General features: G+C 39.1%; 3 protein-coding genes across 4 annotated transcripts; 1 reads left to right on the top strand and 2 right to left on the bottom strand.

Moving 5' to 3' along the window:
• Positions 1-35: 35 nt before the first annotated feature.
• LOC135235811 (secreted frizzled-related protein 2-like) lies at positions 36-2,802 on the bottom strand. Its single transcript, XM_064301667.1, has 3 exons — positions 1,815-2,802; positions 895-972; positions 36-722 (listed from the first exon to the last, which is right to left on the bottom strand). The coding sequence occupies exons 1-3, from the start codon at positions 2,344-2,346 to the stop codon at positions 412-414; spliced, it is 921 nt and encodes a 306-aa protein (XP_064157737.1). The 5' UTR covers positions 2,347-2,802; the 3' UTR covers positions 36-411.
• A 126-nt stretch (positions 2,803-2,928) lies between these two features.
• lamtor1 (late endosomal/lysosomal adaptor, MAPK and MTOR activator 1) lies at positions 2,929-7,077 on the top strand. The gene is made up of 5 exons (XM_064301676.1): positions 2,929-3,121; positions 4,510-4,655; positions 4,780-4,857; positions 5,231-5,354; positions 5,530-7,077. Exons 1-5 carry the CDS (start codon positions 3,080-3,082, stop codon positions 5,620-5,622), a joined length of 483 nt encoding a protein of 160 aa, XP_064157746.1. The 5' UTR covers positions 2,929-3,079; the 3' UTR covers positions 5,623-7,077.
• A 225-nt stretch (positions 7,078-7,302) lies between these two features.
• lrrc51 (leucine rich repeat containing 51) lies at positions 7,303-10,946 on the bottom strand. Of its 2 annotated transcripts, none has more exons than XM_064301674.1 (5): positions 10,815-10,946; positions 10,431-10,512; positions 10,021-10,226; positions 7,947-8,095; positions 7,303-7,611 (listed from the first exon to the last, which is right to left on the bottom strand). In XM_064301674.1, exons 2-5 carry the CDS (start codon positions 10,501-10,503, stop codon positions 7,476-7,478), a joined length of 564 nt encoding a protein of 187 aa, XP_064157744.1. In that variant the 5' UTR covers positions 10,504-10,512; positions 10,815-10,946; the 3' UTR covers positions 7,303-7,475. The 2 variants fall into 2 exon arrangements, with proteins under 2 accessions (XP_064157744.1, XP_064157745.1); XM_064301675.1 differs by having other exon boundaries at positions 10,811-10,943.
• Between the last annotated feature and the right edge of the window lie 288 nt (positions 10,947-11,234).

The following is an 11,234-nucleotide window of genomic DNA, read 5'->3' as shown; positions in this document are numbered from 1 at the left end:
TGTGTGTGTGTGTGTAAAATTATTGTCACACTTGATAAAGATGATTAAAAACCATTTATTCATTTAATAAACAAAACAGCTAGTAATATATTTATATTTTATTGATGTTACATGACCTTGAAATAATTTTGCCACCTTGTCAAATAGTAGCCTACCTGTAGCTTGTATTTTACGTATTAATTGAAGACACTTATATGGTCTGATTTTATTTTGCCATTGCTCCACAATGCACTTCATGTGCCACTCATACAAAATACTACAGTCACTTAGTGGACCCTCTTATTCAGAGTGACGTACAGAAGTGGACAACATAATTTTCAGGAATATACAATTGCAGTATTGGAAATTTGACCAATGACCCCTCCAGCAGACTTTAGCACTCTCTTTAAAACACCTGAAACGAGTATAGCTTCAGCACTTGAGTCTCTGCAGGCTCCTGATAAATTTCCTCAGCTCCCTCTCTGCTCTGGTCCACTTTATCAAGTGCGAGAGCACCAGCCTTCTGCCTTTGAAGTTTCCAAGCGCTACAAAGGAGCCGGAGGATTCGTCGTCCAACTCTTCGCATGCGCACCTTCCACCATCTGGCAGCCAGAGGGCGCTCTTGACCATGGTCATCGCCTCCATTTGCTCTCTGCCTTTCAGCATCACGTGGGTCCGTACTTGGGCCACTATTCTGCGGTCGTTCCCCTCCACAGGGCTTTCGCTTACTCTGAATTTTACAGCTTAGTGAGCGTTAAACAACACGGGAAGAAAATATGCCGTTATAAAATTATTACAATTTAAAATACTACATGGAAATCTGAAAAATGTGACGAATTGGCTTACATAACTTGAAGCAGAATCAAGTGCGAGGACCTACTTCATATGCTCCCAAATGAATTGCTTCAAACTCACCAAAATTACTCTTACAGTAGTTAAAACTGATCTCCTTTTCCCCTTCGTTTGCAAGGCTGCAGGCATCACAGACTGTTCCTATGCACACAATAAAAAGATATAGGCTACTGATATCTCCAATATATTGGATACACATACAATACAAAACAGCCACTATATAGCATTTGAAATGAATACAACTGGATGTAACCATAACGTTTAGTCTCACTGGTCTGATGAAAATTTTCGGTACAGGCTAGGCTGTTTCTCAACCCTGGTCCGGGGTAGCCTACCCACTATGTTGGTTTGTGTTCCAACCGTGTCAAAGCTACTAAATGTACTTAATTAGTCTTTTTCTATTGAATGATGATTGACCCACTTAAAGCTACATTGTGCCAGAAATGCCTTCCCTAAAAAACAGATGTCCCATTTTCATCTCAGGAATTTAAATTGGTCAGACCAACGTACGTTTTAAGTTACAGTGCTGTATATACTATATGGCAAATAATATCAATTGAAAAAAGTTCAATTTTTAATGGACTCTAATGACTCTAAATTCTAATGAATTTAGTTAAAAACTGACCGGTGAAATCAGCTGGGTCCCATTTGCTGAGTGTGGGAAACCCAAAACCATTTACTGACAGCAAATGGCAACAAGATAAACATGCATTGTGTTAAAATAGGTTTAGCCTATCCATATGTGGTAGAACTTAAACTGCATATTCAAAAACCGTAGCCCTTTAATTGATCAGCAGATTGCCTTTGACAAAAAGCAGCATAGGCTATGATACACAGTGGGTCTCCAGGACCAGGGATAAGAAAGACTGGGCTAGGCTATATAACGCAGTCTTCAGTTGACAGTACAAAAAAGTTATCCGCGCCCATGCCATAATCACCATACCAGCCAATCTAAGAACAAAAATAAAAATAAAAACACCAACCTTCAATGTGACTTTTATTGCCGTATCTTCCATTCTCTTCGGCGTTTATCGCTCCGGTGGCAGGGATGCAAAGGTCTGGGTCGCTTGGAAATTGGCTGCAGTTGAACATATCTGGCCATGGAAACCCGAAAGCGCTCATCACCGGTAGACAGCCGTCTCGTACATCCTCGCAGAGGCTTTTGCATGGCCGAATGGGTTCTAACAGGTCAGGTAAGCACACGGGAGTGAAAAGGGAACACAGAAATTTTTTTGTGTCACGGTGACATTGTTTGGATAGTAGTGGTACCCAAGAACTAGACTGGTGCTGCACTTCTTTCATTGTATCGTGACCCAAGAGGTTCGGTAGACGCATGTCTGTGTACCCAACACCATGGCATAGACTCAGAGTATTAGGAATAGACTTGCATACAGAGCGTACGGATCGGAATGCAGGAGATGCGTACTGAAACGAGTAATCCATTGCAAATATAACCCAAGGTGGAACGAGTGCCAAAACTATTACGAAAAGTGGAGCCGTCATAGTGACATACATAGGTTATCTACTATGAAACATACACCGAAAAAACACTTTCTCTTCCTTCAAACGTATTTAGCTATTGAACAATAGACTTAAAATAAAGTGGTTGAGGTAGTCAGACAACGCGCACGCAAATCTCAAATGAAAAACCGTTCAGTACTATTCCGTGGAATGTTCTGACGGGCGTATGTTCTCACTGTAGATAGCTAGTCTTAGAGACTGGGTTAATTAAAGGAATGGTGACTAGAATGCATCCTGTCAACAAGCATGTTCCTCCTTCGGAACATACGTTTATTGAGGGTAATAAACCTCTCCTATCATTAGACTTAGAGGGTGGCTGTGAAGCAGTTTTCTTTCTTTGAACTGTATTCATCTCTGTGGGAAGCAGCTTGCAGACCGCCGTGTTTTACGGTCAGCGTTTTTCCCCTCATAAATCTAATCACTCAAATCTGTCAGCAGCAGCCATGGTCGAGGTCTTTGCAATATAGACTAGACGCTCCTGTCACGTGAAGAGTGCCTGCCTTCCTCGAGCACAGCTTCACATTGGCCGGATGTCATATGTTTTTGCTCCAGAACTGCTGTCATGTGATAAAAATCCTTCCATTGGAGAAGGGAGAGACCAAGGGAGTTTCGTCTCTTAACCTATGGAACTGAATTCATTCATTTTATTTACAAACCTGGAGGACAGAAAAACTGGATATTGAACTCGGTTTGCTTGGCAGAAAGCCGAGGATTCCAAGCGGATATAATGGGTTGTTGTTACAGTAGCGAGACTGAGACCACCGAGCAGGTACGGTTAGCTTTCCTGCTAGCTGGAGGGGAGGCAATGTAGCTCGTAAAGCCATCGAGAAAATGCAGGCTTGTTTGATAGCAATCGCGAATTTATTTAGAACAATGAGGGGACGATGACAAGCCATTTAACTAGCTACATGTCGTACGCTGTAAAATCAGACAAAAAACGCATCTGTGTAGTTACGATGTCGCAGGCTAGGTGGTTAACTGTTGTTTAGCGCTAAAGCTACTGGTGAGGCCTAACGATTTCATTTGCTAACTCGCCAACTTCTAGTATCCAATCAGCTAACTGTAGCGATAATGTAGTCTACGGATCTGTTTAAGTACAACAGTAAATACTTGTTCGTATCTAGCCAGCGTAAAATATGATTGTGTATTTTAATAGATGCATGATTAAAATTGATCGCAAACTTTACACAATTAGCTAGCTTGCTGAGTACATTTGTTCGCTGTATTGCCGAATGTGGTCTATTTTCCATGAAAGTTAGTTATTTTTTTGCGTTTTTGATAAATTCAAGTCCTCAACAGGAACCAACGTAATATGACGAAACGTATCATGCAAAACACGCCACTAGTTGTATTTGTTTGTGACGCATAGGCGCCCTCTAAGTATCTAATTAGGTAGCACCAACGTTGGCCGGCCTAAATGTGAAGTACTCATTAGAATTGATTCTGGACCGACACAGGCATTTCTCATGTTTGTGGTGAGGATAGGGGTTGGGTAAGTTGATCTTGGATCAGATTTGATTGGCAGAGTACTCGGAGCTCTGCCAAATAAATCTTGGGTAATGTTTCACGTGACCATGAAAATTCCTTTTGAGTTGTCACAGTATGTTAGTAATGTAACCCCTTCGACCTCACAATATATTCCAAATCAGACGGCTCAATCTTAAAACAGAGCGAATGCCATAGCTGTCTAATGTAGTTTAGGCGTTGTGTTGGGTAAGTGTGACCCTAATTATGACCATGGTTTTTAAAAATATTTTTCCTTGAAAATCTAGCAGTAGCTAGCTGTTTGAACTTGATTTAGCCACTGAGTGTGCCAATTGGATCAAAACAGTAGCATAGAGAATGTTGGAATTTCTCCTGACTGTACTAATTTTGTGCTTATTGAGACATGGAGCCATGCAAAATTCAGTTGAAACGGTCATGCTTTTTTCCACTTGATGCTGCTTTAACATAGATATTAACTTTATTGTCCCCAGGAGGGAAATTTGTCTTCGACAACATAGTTGTATTGTCTTCTGATGTCAACTGTTAAATCTGTAATTAAATGTGCCACAACAAATTAAATCTAAGGAATCTAAGCAGGCTACTACAAGTCCATGTGAGGTAGACTTCATGGGTTTCACTACTGTTAGTGATTGTTGGCACTCCTCTCCCCAGGATCGGGATGAAAGGAAACCATTGATCCCTCACCCCAATCCAGATAGCAAACCTGTCAATGGCACTGAGCGTAATCCGTCGAATCTTCCCTCCACTCGGACTGATGAGCAGGCTCTCCTCACATCCATCCTCACCAAGACAGCACTGTATGTACAAATAAACACTGTATGCACCTGAACTTTAGGAAGCATGACTGGGTCACGGCAAAATAACAGATTTGCTTGTATATTCTCTCTCTATCTCCCCGTCCCTCTTCTGTCTGCCATACAGGAATATAATTGATGTTTCTGCAGCAGATTCTCAAGGAATGGAACAGCATGAGTACATGGACAAGGCTCGGCAATACAGGTGGGATCCCCTGAAAAATTTTCATTATTAAGAATGAATGCAGAAATAGTTTCTGTTCTGCATTCTAGGAATATTAGCAAACCACATAAATGTCAATATTCGGGATCCCATATTATTGCCCAAGAGCTTGGGCAATAGAGTGTTAAAGCCCCGCCCACACTATTTAATAAAGAAAATTAATTAAAAACATTTTTTTAAAGATTGGGCAGACAATTACACAACCGCTTTCTCCAAACAGCGGGTTTTGCATATCAGTTGAAATAATAAAAATAAGTAATATTTTTAAAGGCGGCGATGGCGCAGGACTGAGTTTGGGGACCACTAAGTTAACAGGCTGAGGTCTGCAGCTTACCTATGTCTGTTTTTTTGACAGTACAAAACTGGCAGTTTTGAGTAATACACTGTCACAGAAGAAGCCCACGCCTCTTCCCTCCCTTACCAGTCAACCACACCAAGTGCTTGCGAGTGACCTTGTGCCATATTCAGACATGCAACAGGTAAGCAATTTCTAGGAAGTTGATTCATTCTGTTCTGAGGATGTCCAACTCTTCATAATCTCTTTTTTTGTGTTTCCAGATAGTGCCAAGCACAGTTAACAAAAACACTTTTTGTTAACACAGCAAAACTATGTTTTGAATAGTTTCATACTTAAACCTGTTTTTGTTCTTGCAGGTTTCGAAGATAGCTGCTTACGCATACAGTGCAATTTCACAGATCAAGGTGGATGCAAAAGAAGAACTGGTTGTTCAGTTTGCAATTCCCTGATCTGTGCGTTTGCTGGCTGCTCCCTTTTTGTCCCGTCTCTTGTACAGTTTTGTTTTTTCTTTTTGCAACTGCAATCCCTTTTTCCTGTTTCTTCAAGCTGCCAGCAGCAGCTCTGGTGGAGCTGCAACTACTGACAGCAAACCAGGCTCCAAAATCAGCTCATACTGTACAGGATTTCTCTGAAAACATGATTTTTTCAATCTATTGTTGGAAGCTGTTGAGGAATTTTAAAAATTCAAAATGCAGTGTTAAGGCTAGAAAATCTGGTTCCTTATTTTTGCTTATTTAAAATTAGCTTTTTTTTGAGAAGGGTTCAGCTCAATAATAAAATGTAAACAATGTAAAGTTGGACAGGGGCCATGTTGTTGAGCAGTCTCTGAAACCTGTTGCTTGATGAGTAGCTGGTGTGAGAGTGCGGCTGCTGTGGGTTAATGTTGTCACTTTACACCCACGCACAACAGTAGCTAGTTTTCTACAGCTCAGCGAGTGAGGATCAGAAAGCCTCAAAATGGCCGGCTGTCACCTGTAGAGCATTCATAAATCAGGCATGAACCACACCCCCATTAGTCCTAAATCTCTGCCTCAGTGTGAAGGAGGACTGGTTTGAAAAAAAGAACACAAGTTCAAGTCCAGGCCTTTGGGGAAAGAATGGCCACAGTGTTTACGAACATCCCTTAGCCTTTCTAGTTTTTCTGAGATTCACTTTCAGTCTACAATAACAAAAAAGAATTAACGGTCATAGTTCAAATCGTACTTGCAAGAGTAAAGGCGTGTGAAATACAAAAGGTGTATGAAATACAATAATGGTGTAGTGCTGATTTTTTTCTACCAGTGTAAAGACATTATAGTAAAGACAGGACATGGTGTGTGTTTGCACCTCCCCTTCAGATAGTAGAGTTTGCAGAAGATTAACCATTTGAGATGGCAGACAGACATACACCATTATAGTGAATTAGTCAGGGAGCTACAGTATGACAAACGCAGTCTTAGATTTTTATAAAAAGGAAGTGTTTTATCCAGTTTTTTCCATTTTTATGGAAAGGAAAATGGGAGATTTTGGTGATTTCTTTAACCTGGAATTAGCAATCCACTTGTCAACCATCAATGAGCTGTGTACTTTGAGTGATTGAAGTTAAATCGTCAGAAAATACAGTTATTTATTTCTTTTAAATGTATTTATACTCACTTTCTCTCTGTTCTGTTGTGAGAAGATTTATAGTGCAAAAGTAAGCACTTTTGGGGTTTTTAAAGGGATGTACTGTAGGGATGCAAAACAAACCATTTTATGTTTTGGCTTGCAGTGTGCTAAAATATATTTTTCTTTTTTGTCAATTAATATGTAATATGACCTGAATTGTTTATTACTTCGGCTAGCACCGACAAAGTTTATTAAAACATTCTAATGCCCATTTTCAATTTAATTACATTATGCATTAAAATTTTCAAACATAAAAATTGATTTATTTTTATTTATTTTGTAAAGATTTTCATGGCATTATTGGGATTTAGTTTTTTTACTAAATTAAACAGTTAAGTAATAATGATGATTATTTAACTTCAGATACATGTTTTTGCCACATTATGCTAACAGTCATTGTTGAAAGAGCTGTTAGTATAGCTGTGGCATAAGCTTACACCAAAAAAAATTTAATAGTAAAAGATTGGGGACTAATTACCCAGTTATTTCTCTCAAATGACACGGGCTTTATTTATTTAAATTGCGTTGTATTGAACAAACATGATAAAACACTGTAATATTTATATTGCCTTCATTTTCCACAGCCCTTATTAGTTATTTACATTCTTCTGCATGTCTGTCTGTTCCTTGGAGAAAAGTTGTTGAGTTTTGGGTCTCACTGTTGATTTTTCCGAGTAGGCTTGCTTCTGGCAGTAGTTCTATGCCAAATCTTTGCCATAACTGTCTCCTCCTTGGTTACAGCACAGAAATCGATGGACTTCAGATGAGGCAGCATTTTGATCACGTAACCCCTAATAATGCGAAAAAGGCACAGATGAAAGCAAATGTGGTGTCAAAAACTCACCTCTATACAGTTTCATTGACCTCAAGTATGCATAAATTCTGAATTCAGACAGAAAGAAACTATCAGTAGTTTGTCTCAAATGTTTTCCCATTTGATGTATATTTGAGTGGTGTTGCCATGCAAAGTGTAATTGGAGTGCTTGGGCCACTTTGGCACCTGCCAAAAGGCCAAGCAAACTGCTGACATGCCCAGCACCTGTTCCACATAGCAAGCAGCAAAATGCTGAGCTGAACTCAGATACAAGATGCAGGAATTCTCCCCTGCTATTACTGTAGCTCTTACCTGTAACACTTCTCATTTTCTATACCGTTGCCATGTAGTGTTAATGTGTGGAGAAAAGGCAAGACTCCTAGCTTGTCCACCTCTGAAAGCTTGGAAATTTTGTTTCCATGGAGATACAAGACACGCAGTTCTGGCAGCTCAGTCAAGACCTTTAAAATGTGAAAGTAAAGCTTCATTTAAATTCTCTACAAATATACAGGGTTTCACTAAAAGTGATAATTCACTTTGGGTTTTTTTATGGTTCAATTTTAGTGTATATTTTTTTATTAGCCCAGGCAGTTTTGTGTGTAATGAAGGATATTTAACATAGAGAAGTTTCTGATAACTTGTTGGCTTTACAATGGCTTTTATAACGGTATTGATAGGTTTGTGATTCAAAGCAAGAAAACACACTTCAATTAACTCCAAAGCAGCAATGTAGTGCTTCCAGAGGCTGTAGATATGAGCATATGAATTTAATAGCTTTTATTCACAATTATAAACATAAATATCCCTTTTCATATTGCGACTGGATTTTTTCCCCCTTGATCACAGAGGTCTCAGGTACCATGCACCATTGGAAATTGTTCCCACCAAAAAATATTATTAATGTCATTTTTAAATAATAAATGGGTAACGTGTACATACAACCTCTAGAGGCACGATGTTGTTGTATAAGCTGCTTTGGAGTTACCGGAACTGTTTTCTTACTGTATTTTTGTAATGACCTATACCATTACAACTAAATTATACCTACTATCTGCCATTGTATAGCTGACAGGTCAACAGAAAGTTATGTAAATATGGTAATATCCTCCATCTCACAGAAAATAATGAAATACTAATCAAAAACGTCACACCAAAACTGAAACATTTTAAAACATAATAAAAAAAACCTGACAAAAATAACTTTTCTTTAAAGAGTAATTACATTCACTATTTCAGCCAGGCTCCACCTACTACACATTTTTGAAAAATGTGTCCTGGGGTGGGTGGAGCAGGTGTGTCCATCTCATTTGCATAAAGTATTTTATATGCAAATGAATTTGTACAGCATGGCCGTGCCTGGCTCATGAAACTCAGATCAAACTGTCAAACTAGGTGTTGCAGATCATATATGAATCAGGATTCAGCAATTACATGGCCTATTTCTCACCTCAAATATTTTCAGAACCATATTTTAGTGGACTATTTAGAAGGAAGCAAGCAACTACACTGACCAGTTGCCGGAAGTCCATTCATTCTCTATGTAGCTGAGGGACACCCAGCAACTTGAGTAACTAGGAAACTGAGCATCCAAAGTACACAATCATGTGATAGCCTTGTATCCAATAAGGATCCATATGTGCAAATGACACCTGAATCAGAAACTGATGGGCGCAGGTTTTTCAGGTCCACCGTTTTTGCAATTATGCTGGTAGTGTTCTGTCATGTTGAAAGGTAAAGGTACAAATTTGTGGGAGGCAACAATTTAGGGTTCAAACATAGGGTTGCACCAAGATGTTTTTTTTTTTCCTGCCAAAATATATTATTTCAGAAATGTTGAAATAACTGCATGGATTAAAATGTTTCACTATAAAATAGGCATACAAACACGATTACAGCTTTTTTTTTTAAAAGTGATCTAAGCTGTAATTACTGTTTCAAAGGCAAATTTGCATACTGGCTTGGTCCTTAGAGGAAGATGAGGCATGGATTCTTGCAAACCGACTAAACCTGCCATAGCCCAGGGCAACGCCGTTGCCAATTATGCATTGCCCTGCAAGTTTACCTGCCACAGCTGGCACTGATATAGTCTAGATTAATTCCCGGACAGTGGGATCATCTATGCCCTACAACATTGCCACCCAGCAGCTCATATCCTTTTTCTTTGAAGATCATTTTACATATTGTGCTGACTTCATAAGTCATAAACTACCCAACACAGAACATCTGCTGCCACATTCTAAAAATTCTGCTACCTGTGTCACCATGAAATATATGGGTATTGTGTGATATTTCAATGCAAAAAGCTATTTTAAGTTTTCAAAAAAAAATTTTTTAATAAAGCTTAATTACAGTAACAAACAACCCACAAACCTGAGCGCTTACTTACGGGATCTATGCGAGACATGAGGTTGTAGGACAAGTCGACCCAAGCTAACTGAAATGGCTCGCTTAGCAATGTGGTTATGGCGTCACTGAAACCAGTCAGGTTTTTAATTTTGTTGTTGTTCAGCCTCAAAGATCGAGTGCAGAACCTGTGCTCCTCATTGCGCTCCAACGTCCTCAAACCTTGTCTGGGCTCCTCTGTAAGCGCTTCTGTAAGGGGAAATGGGGCAAAAAAACAGTCAGCAATAACAGCTAGGGTTAGCGGTTTCAGAAAAGATCACTTCGCATTGTGCTTTACAGTCTAAACCACAGCTGTCTGTTCACCAGCAATATGCATGTGTAGCCGATAAGTCAGTGTTAGACTAGTTAACCTTCACTTTCAAGATAATCTGCAAAATTAGACCAAATGTTTACCTGCCATTGAGTTTATTTGTTTGAACGATAAATCCACGGGTGCTCCATACATTTTCCCACGAGCTGCACACATTTTTCACCCCTGGCTAGCCCAAATGGTAAAAAAAAAAAACACAGCTAACTCTTTCAGCTAACTTTAGCTAACGTTATAGCATCAAGGGAACTATTCGCGGCTGTAGCCAGCCAATGTTGACTATTTTTCCTCTAGTCACAAACATGAATTTATTGTAAATTAGGAACGCTCTTAACATTGGCTATTCGCTGGGTTTTTGCCAATATGTTGTTAAAGCTAACTAATCTGCTATCTTGGTAACATTAAATAGCTACAGTTTATTAACAAAATAGCTAGACAGTTCTGTTTACTGCTCATAAAACGATACTTGCGTTGACTGAAATTAGTCGGAATGTACTTGACAATTTAGAAATCGTCCCATCTAGTCAGACTAACGTTACAATGTTTTACATTACAGACAGCGATAAAGTCAAAAGAACTCTGTTAACACAACAATCAGTTTCCAAGGAAACAAACAATATGTGGTTCTGGGAAATGTAGTACATGTAACCCCTTGTGTTTACGTGTAACCTCTGTATTTTTATACAGTCTATGCGTGTAGCCCCTTCGTAATGCGCGTCTTAAATAGGCATCACGTATATATACATTTATAGGTAATTCCGAAAATGTAGTTATTTTTGAATATATTAAAGTGTTGACTGACTGAAAACAACATTAATGTCATATCACTCAAAAATTTAAACAAGAAGTACACTGAATTGCTATTGGCCAAACAAGACAGTCGAGGTCCC

This window comes from Anguilla rostrata, chromosome 12, assembly GCF_018555375.3.
Source record: "Anguilla rostrata isolate EN2019 chromosome 12, ASM1855537v3, whole genome shotgun sequence".
In the NCBI taxonomy this organism is placed as follows: domain Eukaryota; kingdom Metazoa; phylum Chordata; class Actinopteri; order Anguilliformes; family Anguillidae; genus Anguilla; species Anguilla rostrata.
This window is presented reverse-complemented; position numbering and strand designations above follow the sequence as displayed.